At 41.1% G+C, this 19180-nt stretch overlaps 1 protein-coding gene across 2 annotated transcripts in view; it reads left to right on the top strand.

Moving 5' to 3' along the window:
* The window catches only part of LOC148354199 (vinculin-like), a 64257-nt gene that overhangs the window by 28581 nt on the left and 16496 nt on the right, over window positions 1-19180 (top strand). The window contains exons 9-21 of one of the 2 annotated variants that reach the window (XM_088351314.1): window positions 610-763; window positions 838-1013; window positions 2337-2435; window positions 3480-3670; window positions 3955-3981; window positions 5431-5630; window positions 8816-8944; window positions 9016-9165; window positions 10312-10420; window positions 12887-13189; window positions 14881-15005; window positions 16449-16634; window positions 18233-18385. In XM_088351314.1, the coding sequence (XP_088207440.1) occupies window positions 610-763; window positions 838-1013; window positions 2337-2435; window positions 3480-3670; window positions 3955-3981; window positions 5431-5630; window positions 8816-8944; window positions 9016-9165; window positions 10312-10420; window positions 12887-13189; window positions 14881-15005; window positions 16449-16634; window positions 18233-18385 (2002 nt within the window). The remainder of the gene's footprint in view (window positions 1-609; window positions 764-837; window positions 1014-2336; window positions 2436-3479; window positions 3671-3954; window positions 3982-5430; window positions 5631-8815; window positions 8945-9015; window positions 9166-10311; window positions 10421-12886; window positions 13190-14880; window positions 15006-16448; window positions 16635-18232; window positions 18386-19180) is intronic. The other variant, XM_088351315.1, reaches the window with a different exon arrangement.

Raw genomic sequence — 19180 nt, 5'->3', positions numbered from 1 at the left:
GGGCGTGGTCTCATATCTGAAACCACAAGGATCATATGACGGTGTTTGAAGTTGCTAAACGTGTTAGAAAGCCAAAGAAGTGAGAAATTTGCGTACTGTTCTGTACTTGAGAATGCCCCTCCAATAACTACGTATGGCGAGAAAATAAATTTTTCAATACGTATCCTAGGATGTTTTATATACATTCAAAACTTCATGTTATAAAATTTCATTATGGTGCACGGTGAATTGGCATGTTCTGGAACTTTTCAAAAGGGGACGCCCTTGTTTCATCCATTCCAAAGCGAGCCACCCCCTGGACTGTTTTGCTCCGCAAGTGTCAACATCTACTTTGGAGAAGCGATTCCGAGGAGCTGGCCTTTAAGTCAGAGTGGCAAAGACAATGCAATATTTAAGTTTGACCAAGAAAATAAATTAATATGGACAAAAGAACACAAACATTGAACAACTCATTTGATTAATAAAAGTGTGACTTTTTCACAGAAAATTTGAGACACCAATCTTTTGAACAGTAGTGCATCCTTTGTACAAGAGCTGCCACTTCTATAAAGAAAGTGCAACTATTTACATGTATGTTTGTCTTCTTATTTTTGTGTTTCTCTATGTTAGAGGCCAGGGTCTGACCCAGGCGTGTGTACAGAGAGCAAGCCAATGTTCCCAGGGCTTAGATTTACTATTTGGCAAAGTGGACAACGCCGCTCGTAGACTGGAAGCCCTTATCAATGCCAAGCAAGCCATCGCTAGGAGACTGGATGCTGCGCAGGTCTCTTGAAAAAAAAACACAACATAAAAAAGATGAAACACTTGTGCAGTCGTGACCTTTTGTATTTTATTCAGGCCTGGTTGGCTGATCCAAACGGGGGTCCGGAAGGTGAGGAGAACATCAGAGCTTTACTCACGGAAGCCAAACGCATTGCTGACCTGTGCGAGGACCCCAAAGACAGGGATGACATCTTACGGTCCATAAGTGAGATTGTAGGCCTCACATCCAGACTTATGGAGCTTCGCAGACAGTATGTTTATTTTACCCACACAGTATTTTCACATGGTGCGCCGGGCTATGATGGTGTGCCAATAGCGCTTGTGTAGCATGCCACAGTAAATTTCCGGATTTTATCTTTGCAAAAAAAGCATGCCATCGTTCAATATCAATACTCTCTTCCATATATATATATATGTATGTATATATGTGTGTGTGTGTGTGTGTGTGTGTGTGTGTGGTGCACAATTAATCAGTAGCTAAACTTCTCTCAAAATTAAGTGCCGAGTCAAGAATAGCGTCCAAGCTCCACTTTAATCCAAAACAGCATATAAAAATAGAATGAAACTTGAAGAATAGCTAAAAACTATAGTGAAATTGAAAATTACAGCAAAATTATTAACTAAAATACTCAAGTATGAATCATGACACAGCACACAAAGACAAATTGATAATCGTTTGATTACAAGCTAACACTTTGGTGATTTGAGTCTTTATTATAAATCTGTAAAAGTTGGTCATCTCCTGGACACTTTTTGAAGCTTTCCTTCTCCGGCGTGGCGATACTGGCATGGAGACGGCGTTGTGGGTAAACTAGTGTGGGGAGATGGGCGTAGAGACGGAGTCGGTAGGTGGGTGTGGTTCTGTCCGTCGAGGTTAGGTTAGTTTATCAGGGGGCTTGGCGAGTCTAATAAAAAAGAAAAAGGTCATCTTGGAGGACAAAATGTGAGTTTTTCGAGGTTCTTTCTGTAGGTGGAAAGGGGTGTTGATGTATTTCTAGGAAATGATTCACCCTACACTGTATTACTTCCTAAACCACAGTAACCACAAATGAGAATAAAAACGTCATACCAGAAATGCATCCATCCATTATCTGCACCGCTTATCCTCAGTAGGGTCGCGGGGGTGTGAAGCCCATCCCAATTTCGGGCGGTGGACAGGGGACACGCAGAACTGGTTGCCAGCCAGTCGCAGGACACACACGGACAGACATTTTGTTCGCTCATTCACACCTAGGGACAATTTGGACCGGCCAATTAACCTGACATGCATGTTTTTGGAATGTGGGAGGAAACCGGGATGCCCGGAGGAAAACCCACGCAAGCACAGGGAGAAAAAAACTCCACACAGGAAAGTTTTGATCTCAGAACTGTGCCGCACACGCGCTAACCACTGTGCCACCGTCCTGCCCCATACCAGAAATCTTTATCCTTTAAAAAACATGAAACTTGTGCTGGGAATCAATTTTTAAACATGTTCAACTACTTTTTGTGTTTTAACTTAAAAAGGTTGAGAAACACTGTACTTACACTCTTACAGTCTTTTCTTGACTAATTCTAAGACCGTCTATTCCTAGGTTAAGAATGCATCCTTGTGCCACCAATACCTGGCCCATTTTACCCGCATGGAAGTTATGTTGTTGCCTAACAACAATAGGCAGCCATCCTACAATAAGGTTGCTAAAACGCATAAACTTCTTGAAGAGCTAATGGGTTGGTTCAACAGTAAGGAAATAGCAAACTGATGTTTTGCCACTTTTTTTCAAAAATAATGAACTTCTTGTTTCTTGAAGTGACTCATGACAACATGAATCACTCTTTCTCTAAATTTGGAATAGAAATACCATATAAGGAAACACGACACAAACATGTCCAATGACATGGTTTGAGACATGTTAGCATAAAATTGACCACAAACTTCACAATTGTGTTTATTTGATTAGATTCATAGTACATTGAATGCTGACTTCATAAAGTGGCATAAACATCGGTGGTATTATCCGTAAAGGTTAATCTTCTAACTGGGTTAGTCAGAGTTGGGCCCTTATACTTTTTTACTTATTACTGGTGAAAGGGATTTAAATATCATGAACTATAAGCTGCTATTTTTTTTCTCCGGTTTTGAACCATGCGCCTTTTATGATGTTGCTGCCAATTTTTTGATCAACCAGAAAAATAGCCCCAGCAACATTACCTTACACAAGATATATCACTTACATTTACATGTAATACTTCAGTATTACAAGTAACTCCCTTTGTCCATTGACACAGAAACAGAAACATTAATTGGTGGCTGAAAACATTCCTGTTATAAAAGTAAATCCTCAACCAAACCCACCACCAGAGGGAGCTCAAACTACACAAACAACATCAAATTGGCATTTTTTACAAAACTGTTTTTAGTGCCCTGCTAATGCTTTGTTAACGCAATGTTGTTGCTGTGTTACTGCAATGTTACAGTCAATTTTTGGAAATAAAATTCAAAGCATGTGGCAAAAACCTGTGTTCCATATTTAGATCCTATTGCATTTAGTTTACCTGCAGCTTATAGTCCAGCGCATTTTCTTTGTGTTCAAAAGCTTTTTTTCATTCGGAAACCTAATAGGTGCATCTTATAATCCGGTGTACTGTATAGTCTGTTTTTTTTCTGCTATTCCCTTTTATATTCCTTTATAATTCTCTTCCAGCTGAACATCAGCTAACATTTTTTGTGTTTTCAGAGGTAAAGGTGACAGTCCGGAAGCCCGTGCCTTGGCCAAGCAAATCGGGGCTGCCCTGCTGACCCTGCAGGCCAAAACCAACCGAGCTGTGGCCAACATGAGGCCCGCCAAGCCTGCAGTCACTCTTGAGGGAAAAATGGAACAAGCCCTAAGATGGGTCGCCAACCCAGGAGTGGATGACAGAGGTGTAGGTCAGTAGGTATCCAAAAACGTACTTATATTTGTTTTTCTACAATTTTTCGGGGTGAATTAATTATGTTCTCACATAACATTTTTGTTGGAATCTTAAACAACACAAGATAGAATTTGAACCCCAAAGACAAGGGTTGTTACATCTTTGTGTGCTGTTTTGGTTAGCAACTTGTTTCAAAGTAGCTGAGCAACTACCTACTCAAGTTTTTCCGACAGTTAAATATTAAATGTTGAATTTAACTGTTTTTTTAATTTCTCTACCATGCTGCCTCTTTTGGAACAGAGTGTGAGAGACTAGAGTGGGACACAGGTACGGTTTTCTACTTACATTTTGCTGGTGACTCACCAGGAGTCTTTAAATCAGGGGTCACCGAAATTTTTGAAGCTTAAAGCTACTTTTTAGGTACTTATTAGCTCGAAGGGCAACCAGGTTGATATGCATAACTAAAATAATAACCTATCATGTTATTACTGTGTTGTTTTTATGTTGTTACCACGTTTTAATGATTAGAAATAGGATTAAAATTGGCATAGTAAACCAATAAAACATCTGCCTTATATATTTGGACACTGCTGATTTAAATATATAGCTTTTAGGGCTAATTAAAAAAAAATAGGGGGATTGATCATGGTTGGAATTTTTACTTGTGGCCGCCATCTGGTGGCTTGTGTCACCATTGCAGCATCTGTCATGATGCACATGCAAGTATGTGCATGTACACTACATGTACAGACAGGATAGATATCAAAACAGGGTATCGAAATTAAACAGGACAAACTAGACGGGAACGAAACTGGAAACCGAAATTAAACAGGACAAAATAAACGGGAGCCATACCGGACAGGAAATCCCTACAGGAAATAGGACCGAGTCGAAACCCACGTCTAGCAGGGCAGAGGTTCGTTGATGGACTGACAAAGGAAGAGTGAGAGCACTGAGCTTAAATAGACGGAAAGCCAATCTGTCAACGAGCCGCTGCTGGCGCCACCTGGGCGGGGCCAATTGGGCGCCATGGCAACCGTGACCGACCCCTGCTTTGAATAGCCATGACTTAAGAACAGTGATTTTCAAACTATGGCCTTGTTACCACTAGCCCTTCTAATATGATGCAAAAAAAAAATTACAGCTTGAGTACAGTTTATTTTGTCAGAGCTGGGGTGTGTAGTTGGATGTGTGCTTAAAAAGTTTAAAATTAAAAATGTTCTCTGTTAAGTATGTATTAACAATACCCAACTGAGTTCAAAGAGCCTTTATATATTTTCTTCTCACCTATCTGCTTTTATCCTACTTTTATTTTCGGTGTTTTGGCCACGATGTGCTAAAAGGAAGGAGGCGGTGGGTTGGGGGTGACAGAGTGGTTGTGGTTTTCTTCTATTCCAGGATGAAAATTCTGAAATTAGGAAGAAGACTGTTTCAAATACAGTCCAAATGCCAACCTAACACTCCGAAAAGAAAAAGGGAAGAGTTTATTCAGGGGCATTTAAGAATTACACATACTTGTACGCGCAACAATATGAGCTGCAATGATGATTTCAGCCAGTAGAAAATTTTGAAGTTACCCACACCACTTTTAACAATTCATACATATTTTTCCAGTTTTTTGTGCAATTTCTTTTTCAATCAAATCATTGTTCAACTACTTTATATTCCCTTTGCTTCATCTCCTCCCTCAATCTTTGTTTATATTCAAAGGCAATCTGACAAGAGGTATTGAAACGTGATTCGGGAGTCAACCTCTGACCGTTTTGGTGTCCTCAGGTCAGGCGGCAATCCGAGGGATGGTTGGAGAAGGCAGGCGACTGGCAGGGGGCCTTTTGGGGCCCTACCGCCAAGACATGATGGGACGCTGCGACCGAACCGAGGCTCTTATGACATCCTTGGCAGAGATGGCTGGTAGGGGGGAAGCTGAGGCCCCCCACGCTCGGGCCACTGCCGGGCAGCTACACGACAGCCTGAAGGTACTGTATTTATTTACGTGTAACACACATTTTATTTTATCCAAAAATAAAGAACTCAAAGTTTAGGTGCACGTTATAAGTGAGGTTTTACAGCTATGTATTACCATATTTGTGCAATGATTGATCAATCAGTTGATATCATGGACCCCAATCTCATAAAATTGACAGCAAGGGGAATCTAACTCAGGTCGCAGCAGCGTGAGCGTTGAATCCAAACCACTAGTCCACACATGAAAAGGTTTTATTTTATTAGTCTGTACCAGAAACAAATGTTAGAGTATGAAGGAAAACAAAAATATATAATTAAACGCAAAGAGCATTATGAGGGAAACGACTCATTTGTGTATCTGATGATGAATCGTACTTAGAAGGACATCAAATAAATACATTGTACATTTTATGTAGGTACTGTGTTCTTGGTTTACATTGTCAATAAATCTTTTTAATCATAGCCACACATAATGTACAACGTTTGTCACGTGCAGTACAAAGAATATAATATAATTTATTGTCATTGTAATATGTTAAATGCACAAAAAAAATAGCATTCGTCTTGGGTACCGTTACTATAAACAGTGTTATGAGATACAGTCTAATGCCCTTTTATATGTCATCTATATTAAGTCAAGTCATGTTTATTAGTGACGCCCTTAATCATAAGGAGTCTCAAAGGACTTCATAGACCACAGATTATTGCAAACTACAGGCTATTATTACACCATTCCCTGATCTAGAACCTACATGAGGGCAAGGAAAAACTCAAAAACCGCAACATGAGGAAAATTAAGAAACCTTGAGTACATGAGGTAATCCCCGTTCCAGGATATATTAACTATATCACTGTTGGTCCAGTGGTTAGTATTTCAGCACTCTCACTGCTGCAACCTGGGTCACCCATAAATTTTGAGCTGAGGGAAAATGAAATAAAAATCCAAACCGGGCTTTAATCAAAATTTAAGTGCTCGAAAATATGGTAGTTATCAACACTGCCCTTTTTTGATTTTCAGGGTTTCTAGTTGAAAGACTTTAAAATAAAATAAAATTCAAAATGAATTAAACGATTCTGCATAGGGGCCAGTCCAGGAAGGGGAAAAATGGCTGATTGGTGTTTTTATTTTTTTAATGAATTAAGTTTTGGGGGGTTTTTTGTACCTATTGGCGGCACTAAATAATACACGTTGTGCCTTTTAAGACAAACAAATTAAAACAGGGTACAAACAATAATTTGGGATATGCCGGCAATATAGATAAATAGAAACCAAAAATGTTAACGCCATAGTAGTATTAGGGGGCATTGAAGAGGGAATAAAATGCAGTTATGTTCATGTATATTTTTAATAGATGTACCTTAAACATACAATTCGCCTCGCAATTTGACAAGAAACCTGTCGTTTCCTACAATGTCACACTAACGTCACCTAGTGGTTGCCGTAAAGGGACTTTAAATGTGGCATTAAATAAAACATTAAAGATATTAAATTATACAGTGAGCCTTCTTTGATCGTGGGGGTTACGCTCCAAAACGAAACCTCCATTCGGCGATTTTTTGGGTTACAATTACAACCGACAAACATACCCTTTTTAAATGCCCAGGCATTTAAGAAAAAATAAAACAACCTTTTACTGCACCAATAAACATGTAATTTTTAACACTACCTCCTCTTTTAGGGAATTAGCCAATCAGAATTCAGAACACAATCTATCATGAAAATATGTGAGGTAACAAGACTGTGAAAGGTGAATCGAGATATAGCGAGGGATTATTGTAGAAAATTTTGATATTGTGTATTTTACTTTAGCCTGGAAGTCAGCAAGAAGTGGTTCTGGAGCTGCATGCGGGTTATTGGCAATCATTAGTGGTTTCCTGGCTTTTTCAAAAACGTTTGATAATGGAAAAATATATGGTTTCTGTCGGAAAAGAAACATGACACAAACAGTACTAACAATGTGTCATGCGCTCACCCTTTCAGCCACTCGTTCCCTAATTAGTCCTCCTTCTATTTAAGCACGTCATTCTCGTTCACTCTGGGTCAGTCCATCTGCGAACCTCAGCGCGCACAAGCAAAGCACTTTTGACTCTGGCTCCTGTTTTGATCCCGATCCAAGCTCTGTTGTCCTGTCCTGGCTACTCGTATCCTTATTCTGTTTCCTGTATCGATCACCGATCCAAGCTCTGTTCTCCTGTCCCTGCTACCCGTATCCTGATTCTGCTTCCTGTATCGATCCCCGATCCAAGCTCTATTCTCCTGTCCTGGCCACCCGTATCCTGGCTCTGTTTCATGTATCCATCCCCGATCCAAGCTCCGTTCTCCTGTCCCGGCTACCCGTATCCTGATTCTGTTTTCTGTATCGATCCCCGATCCAAGCTCCGTTCTCCTGTCCCGGCTACCCGTATCCTGATTCTTTTTCCTGTATCGATCCCCAATCCAAGCTCCGTTCTCCTGTCCCGGCTACCCGTATCCTGATTGTGTTTCCTGTATCAATCCCCGATCTAAGCTCTGTTCTCCTGTCCCTGCTACCCGTATCCTGATTCTGCTTCCTGTATCGATCCCCGATCCAAGCTCTATTCTCCTGTCCTGGCCACCCGTATCCTGGCTCTGTTTCATGTATCCATCCCCGATCCAAGCTCCGTTCTCCTGTCCCGGCTACCAGTATTCTGCCTAATTCCGTTTCCTGTATCGATCCCACTTTGTTTGCGAGGGCTTCCCGCTCCTACTGCCCAGCGAGGACCAGATCACTTTCTTCTTCCTCTTTCCCTGACATCCCCGATCCCTTAATAAAGCATTGTGTGAAACATTACACATTTGGGACAATAAAAGTAATTCAATTTGATTTGATTCATACGGAATCTGTTGCCTTCCTTATAAGGTTTACACAAAGTTTTTAATCAAAAAACGGCTCCAAATATGTTTTTCTTGGTGTCCAATATGGCTCTTTCGACATTTTGAGTTGCCAACTCTACGTAACCCTTAGGCTTAACCTGAGCTTTAAATAAATAAATCTGATCTGTTTAGAAAACAAAATTTAAAAAAATCTTCAAGTGTTCCAGCCTCGGAATGTAAACAGATCAAATGAGGCTACACTATTTCAGTCTACTGTAGGAGGCATGCTTGTCATCTGATAGAGTGCACTGATGAAGAGCGTCCCCTAGTGGACACAAGTCATAAACCTTGTTCTCGTTTCAGGACCTTAGGCACAAAATGCAAGAAGTGATGACCCAGGAAGTATCTGATGTGTTCAGCGATACCACAACGCCGATTAAATTGCTAGCCGTGTCTGCAACCGCACCACCGGACACCCCCAACAGGGAAGAGGTGAGAATTGGTAAAATGGTGAGAATTACCGCGGATAAACATATTTGAGGCTCAAATTTTTTTGGTTGCAGGTTTTTGAGGAGCGTGCAGGGAATTTTGAGGCCCATGCAGGGCGTTTGGGGGCCACGGCTGAGAAGGCGGCCGCTGTGGGGACGGCGAATAAGAGCACAGTAGAGGGGATTCACGCTACTGTTAAACACGCCCGGGAACTCACGCCGCAGGTTCTTGTCCATTTGTTGGCACATCTGGATTTGGTTCAATTTGAAACCAAGTTAAATGTGGAAGTGTTACATACAGGAGACCCCATATTAATAATCGGTTCATCATTAAGCAATAATAAACCTTAAAAACAAAACACAGCATTTACTATTTACTCACAGCTAGACAGACCATGTAGACTACAAATATAAGGGATAATTTGTGTAAACATTGAAAGGACAGTGCGTATTATTTTACATGTAAATAAAGGTCTTAAAGAAAAACAAAATTTAATTGACCTTGAGTGTGACGTGACCTAAACTGGTACATGAAGTTACTGGGTGGATGCAGAGGAAGGGACACTCGTTAATTGTCTTAATAACTGTCTCGATTGTTGACTGTTTACAGCCAGGCAACCTTGGTTAGTCATCTGTGAGCCTTTTTCAGATTTCTTAATGATTGCTGGCTTTGTTTCCATCATTATTATCTACTTGCTCCTCCCTTTTGCATGATTGCTATAATTCGGATCCATAGCGAATGAATTAAGTATTGCAACTCACAAGTCTTTGCGAAGCACACGAGATTCTTAACCAAATAAAACGAGATAATGGCATTGTGGGAGGTAGTTCAACCAACAGCATATTGGAATGATGCCATGACATGAACCAATAGCGGATCAGCATCTTATATGACGTTAACCAATGGCAGACAGGCATCTTGGAGAAATAACTCGTCATATGCACGAACACCGCAAAATTTGAATTTAACCATTTTTGGCCACACAAAATAATTTGTTGATGTGTTATAATGGGAAAAAGCCGTAAAAAGGGGTCGGAAAAAATTAAATTGCCATAAGGACAGGTCGTCTGTATGTATCTAGAGTAGCAGTAGAGTAGAGTAGGCGGAATAATTTTTTGTTGATATTGTATAGTGGGGAAAAATGGCGTATAGAATGGCTGATTAACACCTTATCCCGCAATGTAGAGTGAAAATATGGTAGGACTGTGGCGCTATATTTCGGGGGTCTACCATGGAGCTTACAATCAACTGGAAGAATGATTCAAAATACATATTTTTGTCATCCTACAGTCCCCCAGGTTGGGATTATGGGGTCTCCTGAAAAAAAGATTGCCTGTTTTTCGCCTATTGATAAATCCACCCCGGTCTAGGTAACTTCTGCTGCCCGCATATTGTTGAAGAACCCTGGCAGCAAAGCGGCGTACGAGCACTTTGACACCATGAAGAACCAGTGGATCGACAACATAGAGAAACTCACGGGTGAGATATTTTAATTGGAATTTTCCATAGAATTTGTCAGGTTAAAATACAGTTGACCAGAAAGTACAGTGGTTAAAATTGGAAATACATAGTTATAGTTAAAGGATACTACAGACTGTACTGTACTGTTTCTGAGGGAGGCATACCATATATTTTGAGTTAAACTCGACAAAACTGCTAAAAATGCTGTCCAGACAAAAGCTAATTTTTCAAGCACATTTTATTTCACTGTGTGACATTTTATGATTGATAAAAATCTAAGAAATAATAATGTCAAAGCTTGTCTCCTATATCAATATAAATATACTATTCAAAATATGTCTCCCTCCTGCAATTACTTATTTGTTAAGGCTCAGTTTTACTGTCATTTTTGTTCTAAATAATGGTTTCAAGACAAGGTGCGAGCAAAGTTCTTTTACAAAAATGTCACAAAATACTGAAAACAAGGATACCGACATATTTACATCCGGGGCAGATGGCACTGGGCAAGGGGAAAAAGCAGTGTGCGCACTGTGTGTATTTACCCTCCCATTCCTGCCGCTCACCCAATCAAAATGCTCTGAGTACTTGCCTAGAATTTTTGGCCGTTCACAGTTTGTTCTGAATGTTTTCATCATAAAGCTTCCCAACCGTGAACATAGATTGTTTAATGAGCTTCCATTTAAAGGAACTTAAGGCTCGCGAGCCATAAAAGGCTCTTTTCATGAGTTAAAATGCCTTGGAGATAAAAATGTATGGATGCAAATCTTATATATAGCTTTCAAATCCGACGAGCGTGGAGGTGTGTCTGTTGTGCGCGTAGCTGACGTAGCACTCGTACTAGGAACAGTTTGGTCCAGTATAAAAAGGGCACAGTCTTAACCACAATTTACAGTCAAAGGATCACACAAAAAGATCGCGTTCACAGGTTCATCAGCTTGGTAGCCTTAGTGTAGGGACTTACAATATTGGTACCAGTTGCCTCCCTGCTTGGCGCTCAGCATTAGGGACTTAGTTGAATAATGACTAAAAATCAGGAAAAAAATCCCCCCAAAAAACAAAAAAATAAAAAACATTAAGGTTCACTCTTGAGAAAATGAATGATAAAAACGTACTGAACAAACTGTAAACACCCCTAAAAGGCCAGCCACGCACACAGAGCAATTTGATTGGGTGAGCGGTAAGGGTGAGGTAAGCTATATACAGTGCACTTCTGTCTGCCCAACGCCGTCTGCACCGAAGGTAAATACGTCACTATCCTTGTTTGCAGTATTTTGTGACATTTTTACATATAAACTTTACCTGCACATTGTTATGAAACCATTATTTATGAAAAACACACTGCCCGATGATTGCTGGGATGGGCTCCAGTCCCCCCGCGACCCTACTGAGGATAAGCGGTACGGCTAATGAGATTCAGATTCAGATTCAGATTCAGATCTACTTTATTGTCATTCTAGTACACGTGTATACAGAACGAAATGTCGATGGATCTGACTCCCACAGTTTCCCTCAGTGTCCTTCAGTGTACAGATATAAATAAAGCTGTATTGTGTTATTTACCATAGTGCCGATAGTGCAAGAAGAGACGCTAACCAGATGTGCAAGATGGGCAGTCAGGTTAACAAGTCAGGTACACAGTACCATTATATTGTAAACAATAACACTGTAAGTAATAACACTGTAAGTAACAATAGTGCAGAGATCAAATGTGCAAGGAGTGGCAAGCTATAAAAAAACTGCCACTAGTGCAAAAGTCAAATTAGCAGCCGTTTAGATTTAAGTTAACTATATGTTAGATTGACCATTTAACAGTCTAATGGCCAGGGGGACTAGACTATTGCGGAGCCTGGTGGTCCTGCACCGCACACTGCAGTACCTCTTCCCAGAGGCTAGCAGAGTGAATAGTCCATGATGGGGGTGAGAGGGGTCCCCGGTAATGTTCTTAGCATGGGATAAGCAGCGCTTCTGGCCAATGTCCTGAATGGAGGGAAGTGTAGTCCCGATTATTTTCTCCGCTGTCCTCGTTACCCTCCTCACACTACCCCAGTCGGTAGCGCTGCAGCCTCCACACCACACAGAGATACAGCTGGTCAGGATACTCTCTATGGTGCCCCTGTAGAATGTGATGAGGGATGGTGGGGGCAGGTGGGCTCTCCTCATCCTCCGCAGGAAGTACAGGCGCTGCTGTGCCCTCTTAACCAGAGATGCAATGTTCACGGACCAGGTGAGTTTGTTTGTGATGTGCACCCCTAGGAACTTGATACTGCTGACAACCTCCACAGATGAGATAAAGATCAAGGGAGACAAGTTTAAAGTGAAATATTCGCACGCGTTACATTTGGCATTGCGTGTAAAAATGTAGTATATAATTGCTTATGTTCCGTTTTTTTCTCTGAGCCAGATGTACTCATAAAAAGAACCATATATGGCTTGCTAGCCATTGGTTCCAGACCCCTGGACTAAACTTTCTGATTGTGTGTCCAGGACTGGTGGACGAGGCCATAGACACCAAATCGCTCCTGGACGCTTCCGAAGAAGCCATCAAAAAAGACATCGATAAATGCAGGGTTGCCATGGCAAACATTCAGCCTCAAATGCTTGTTGCCGGGGCGACGAGCATCGCTAGGCGAGCCAATCGGGTCCTGCTGGTGGCCAAGAGGGAAGTGGAGAACTCGGAAGATCCTAGATTCAGGGAGTTGGTTAAACATGCTTCGGACGCCCTGTCGCACACCATCTCCCCAATGGTCTTGGACGCCAAAGCTGTGGCTGGAAACATACAAGATAAAGGTAGAAGCAAGGAATACCGTAATGTTTCGTTTTTCGCAGGAGTCGCGTTCCAAAAATATCCCGCGATAGTCAGAATCCGCGAGGTAGAAACCTTTATTTATTTATCTATTAAATAGAGTGGTATCTCTACTTATGAATGACTCTACATACGAAAGTTCCAGGTTACAAAGAACCTGAACAGGAAAATATTACCTCTAGTTACGAAGTCCAAAATACAGTACAGTACGCGCTGCTATTCGCCGCTCCCAGAGTTCCCGGAACGTAAACAAACTGGCTATCGCTTCAAACCTGCCTGACAACCAAGTGCGCATTCGTGCTCCCAGCATGCCCTTCGTGTCACTGTCAAAGTTCAGAGACGAGGACGAGGAGGGTTTCAAGGAAGTCTTGGAATTTGTGGAAAGGAATCACCTGGGGAAAAGAGGGCTAACGCTACGTCTGCCTCGCGCATTTCTGACGGATTGTTAAAAGCCGGCAAAAGCAGACACCATTGGATCAGTTTTTCTAGAAATGTGAGGCCCAAAGGTAAATGAATATTTGTACTATTTCCTTTTTTTCTTCATTTTTGACATTATCGTTTTATGTTCATTGTGCGGTCATCTAATTTGCTTCAATGCTCTTTCGTGATTTATTAAACCCCAAAAAATTATACTGTACTTTTGCGGAGCTTGGGACGGATTAGAGCATTTACATACAAAATGTGTCTCTACTTACGAAGTTTGCAGGCGACCAAGCTACTCCCGGAACTAATTAAATTCGTCAGTAGAGGTACCACTGTACTCTATTATACATTGAGGCCAAAGTACAAACCCACTTTACAGGCTCAAGCATTTGCGTAACAGATAAAAGTACTGTATTTTCAATAGTCAAATTTTATAAATAAGGTTTACAAATAATGTCAGTACTGTCAACTTAAAATTGATTCAAAACACGATCCACTTTACATCAGATGATATTTTGTCATCATCATGTGGACGATTGGAAAACAAAAATATGGCATGAAAAGAACATTACAAACAACAGATAAAAGCACTATACTTTATAAACTTTTTTTACAAATAATTTCTGTACTGACAAATTATAATTTTGCTACCATATTGCACGATTGATTGGTTATCTATTATATGATTGGTTGACCCACGTGCTCACACGTGAACCTCATTTGGAAAAAATGTCAATTTGGCCCAAAAAAGTGAATTATGTTATGAATGTGACAATATTAGATTCTTGCCAATTTTATTTGGCAAGCCGTATTCAAAATTAATATAGATTTGTAATCATTTTTCAAAACTCTTCACTTTATTTTAGATGATGTTTTATTGCCATTATGAGGACATTACTGGAAAACATAAATGCGGCATGGAAATGCTTTTACCTTCCTTTAGCATATGTAGAGGTCCAACTTTGCTGGCAATAGAAAGCATCTTCCTCTGTCTTTTGGTGCTTTTGTAGGTCCGGAGCATTTTGTTGACATGATGGCTTTTCGAGAAACTCAGCATTGAAAAATATTTGTGCCGAGGTTGGTCAAGTTACTTTACGTTCGTGTACAACCGCAACATTATTGATGCACAGGCAGACACAGGCAGAAAAGGGGCAGGGCGACTGTTTAGCCAACATGATTAAAACAGCAAAAAATAAACCGTGATTACTGTACTTATTCTACGATGGCAGGATTACCTCTGAACTTTCCACAGGGTTGCAGAAAGCTTATTTGGATTCCTGTCTGAGGATTCTGGCCGCTGTGGGAAAAGTCAGGGAGGCTTTTCAACCTCAAGAACTGGACTTCCCCCCTCCCCCACCTGACCTGGATCAGCTTCAAGTAAACCCTATTATTAACACCCTATCTGTGGGAAATTTGGAAAAGGGAAGGGAAACAGGGGTCTATCTATCTATCCATATACCAAAGCCATTTTCCCCTAGTGGGAGATGGCTAGAGTCAAGAGCATACTCGCATTCACCAAACATTCATCCCACTTTACTCTTCCCAACCTGACACCAAACACAAGGAACACAGCACAACAAGGGGTGAATTGCTATGACATGAAACCCTATATCAGCAGAGAGGCCCAACAGCATACACTGGTTTACCCCCACCGCAGCATAATATCAATCACAACTTGGCCCCGGCGCTGGTCCCAGCAGGCCACCCGGGAGCCCAGAATAGCCAGTTCGAGCTGCGTCTTCATCAGTCATTCTTAACTATCCTTTGCCATTCACATCTATCCCTAGCACACACTCTTGCATCCATCAAATTAACCAACCTCACCTCCAGAGCGTGTTTCAGCACATTCATCCTAACATATTAAGGCTTTCCTCTCATTATATTTTCCTCAACTTCTGCACTACATACTCTTAGTCAAACTGCCTTCATCCATTCTTTCCATATGTCCAAACCATCTCAGAACATTTTCATCAAACCTCTCAGCAAGCTCTCACCACACCAGTTTTTCTTCCTTCCTTATTCCTTAACCTATCCAGTCATATCACTCCACAAATACTACACAAACATCGAGTTTCAAAGACTTTAAACCTCTTCAGCTCATTTACTCTCAAACCCCATGCCTATGAGTCATCCTAAAAAGGGATTAAAAGAAGAAACTACAATTAAAACATTCTCTGTATTTGACAGCTATGGACGTCAAAAATCCCTATTTCTATACACTGGCTAGGCTGTGTATAGAAATAGCAATTTTTGCTTCCTTTGTTCGTTTATATTTGAGTTACAAGAGGAGAGGTCGGAGAAAACAGAGCTGGAGATGGGCAGTTTCTTGGAAAGTTTTACTACCAAATAATCCAGGCATAAATGAGCTATATACACAGTGGCTGTTGGAATTTATAAGGGAAGATTGAGGTGGTTTACCATTATTCTTATAAAGAAGGGGCATTCCATCAAATGATAGTACCAGTATATATTTTACAAAAGTAAACATCAAAAGGACACTGTATTGTGTAGTGCAATCGATAACGATTGCTAAAATGTACAAGGAAGAATTTAAACTACGGACACTCAAAGTGACCAAACCGCATCATCTTTCTACTCATTTTGAGTCTCCATAGTTTGCATACTTCCTTGTGCTGGTGTAAGGATGCACACCAGACCCTAACCCTGCACACCAGACCCTAACATAAAGGGTTTGTGATAGGGTCTGGTGCGCCTCATTGCACAAGGGAGCGCTGAGCTTGTGTTGCCCATATCCAAACCTGCTTGGCACCACCTGGGGTAAGGAGGCGCACCAGACCCTAACAATCTCAATTTTTCCAGGTAAATGACGAGCAAGCTCCGCCCAAGCCCCCCCTGCCAGAAGGTGAGGTACCGCCCCCTCGGCCCCCTCCCCCGGAAGAAAAGGATGACGAGTTCCCGGAACAGAAGGCCGGAGAAGTCGTGAGCGAGCCCATGATGGTGGCCGCCAAACAACTGCACGACGAGGCACGAAAGTGGTCCAGCAAGGTACGTCCACAAATATTCTTGACGTCCACTCAGATGGAGTACGATAGACCCTGGGATACAACATTTGGGGTGGTGTTAAATTTATAGTTTAGTAGACACTCGAAATAAGGAGAGAATACATCAATGGATTTTGAACTCGCAAGGAAAACAGAAGATCTAAATGTCAGATAAGAAATTCCAATCTTTTTTAAAAATCCCAACACAAGCCTTTTCTTTTATTTTAATCTCTTAGGTTACAATAACAGATCCACCCTCAAGTGTGTGGAAATCAGACAGCAGCAACACAGTTGGCCAATATTTACAATAATGTAAACAGTGCATAATAGTCAAAACAACGAACAACAGTTAAGTATAATAGTAAAAATAAGGAACTGGCATCTTATGCAATTTTCTTTTGCGGTGTCTAGTACTGAAAACAGAATAATAAACACTCAGTTCCAAACCTCAAGTTCTCCAAGTGAAAATATTGAAATGAAAAAATAATGTATAGTGAGTACTACTTATGAGTAATACATGTGCACATGATTAAAAAATATATATATAAAGCATACGAAAAAAATGTATATTATTTACTTTCGGTGTGACATGTCTTGAGCTGGTCAAGTGGAGTAGCAGGTGGATACTGTGGAGGAATGGGGAGGAGACGGTGGGCTAAAATAAAAACTTCCTTCTAGGATGGTCACGCCTGTAGAAGACTTTGTTGTAGCGAGGATAGCTATTTGTGTTCTTCTTCGTGTTTGTCACAAGCTTTGTTTACATGATAATCATGTTTTTGCTTCTCACTTTAGCATCACTGCAGAATTTGTCACCCATATTAAAAGAATACAGTACACCAAACACAGTAGTGTTTCGCCAACTAACAAGACATGAAGCACACAGGATTCTGAACTGAATGGAAAAAGGCATTATGGGAGGCAGTTCCGCCAATGGCATACGAGCATTTAATTATGCTGTGACGCAAACCATTTGCAGATCAGCAATTTATATGACAAATACCAATAAAAGACAAGCATCTTAGAGACATAACTAGCCCAGTTGTTTGCTCAAAGACCGTATCCCAGGGGTCTACAGTATTTCCTTTTTTATTCCAGAAAACTGGAAAAAGGGTGTTCACAAACGGGCCTTTACTAGACAATTCCTTAGGAGAAGATGATAGTAGCTGCTACCAATACTTTAATACCAATACTGTATATTGACACTCATCCATTCCTAGTACATGTTCAAATGCTAAGCAGCAAAATGTTATTACGGTTTCAAGTCAAGAGGTTCAGGGTTTAAGTTTTCCTAGACCAAGAGGTTTCAACTTGTTTATTGTTTTGAATGCTTGTCAATGCATGTTTGTCTCTATGTGCCCTGTGATTGGCCGACGGTTTGTAGATAATTCGAGACAAGGGCGACCTCACTGTCACAGCTTTTATTTTTTAAGTTTTCCCCGGCTCGCCTTTCATTTCCCCTGTCCTCTATGTTGCTTTTTACCCCTCCATAAAATCCTCTTTTCTTCCATCTACTGCTTTTCCTGGTGTACTAAACGCCTCCTTCCCTCCCTCCCGCCATCCCTTCCTTGTGTCCCCCGGCCTTTGCCCCCTCGGCCGCGATAGGCTCCAGTAGTAGAAGACGAGGATGATTTTACTGACGGTGAGGATGACTTTGAACCCGAGCTGCTGCTGATGCCCTCCAACCAGCCTGTCAATCAACCCATGCTGGCAGCCGCGCAAGCTCTCCACCAGGAGGCGCGAAAATGGTCCAGCAAGGTCTGACATGAGTCACCAGTGCCTTTTTTCGTTTCTCGCCGCTGGATTCCATCACCCCCGCCACTTCTTTCCACACACGCATGCGATAAACAAACACAAGCCTGACTCAAACGGAATGGCGTTACCATGGCAACCCCCTCCCCAACAACTGTGGCTAAAAAAGTTGGCTAAAGGGTTGACGGAATTGGCTTGGACCGACTCGGACTTCGCTCCCATTTTGAGAAGGAGTCAGGCTGTTGCCACGTCAACGTGTGATGCTGAGGATGAGAGTTTCCCAAAGATGTCTGGATGATGTCGTGTTGTTGCAACCCGAGTTACTAATATGGGTCGGCATGGAAATAATATCACAACCATGTCCTGTGTTTGTCCACTGCATGTAACATACTGAAACAGATATGTCCAAACTGTGGCCTTCGGGCCATTTGTGGCCCGCAGAATGTATTAAAAATGAAGTTTGCAGCTAATAATATAAATATATGAAGAGAAATACACTCTACATATTTTTTTTAATATGTAAAGACAAATATTAATTATTTAGACTTTTGAAAGTATCAAATTCCTAAAATAAAATGGCACAATTTGAATACAATTGTAAAATTATTTTTAAGAACCGTGTTTTTCTTTTATGCATTATTTATTAATTAATAAATATTATCAGTTGAATTAATTGGTCCATTCATTATAGAGGGTATTTTTTAAACCTAACTATTCGGCTCCAAGTGTCATGAACCGAAACGGGATCAGGACCCAAATGCGTGACGTTCTCACACAAGCTTTTATTTTGCGGGAAATGAG

This window comes from Urocampus carinirostris, chromosome 13, assembly GCF_059441175.1.
Source record: "Urocampus carinirostris isolate Australia breed hairy pipefish chromosome 13, RoL_Ucar_1.0, whole genome shotgun sequence".
Lineage (NCBI taxonomy): Eukaryota > Metazoa > Chordata > Actinopteri > Syngnathiformes > Syngnathidae > Urocampus > Urocampus carinirostris.
The sequence above is the reverse complement of the archived record's forward strand: the minus strand, read 5'-3'. Positions and strand labels throughout refer to the sequence as shown.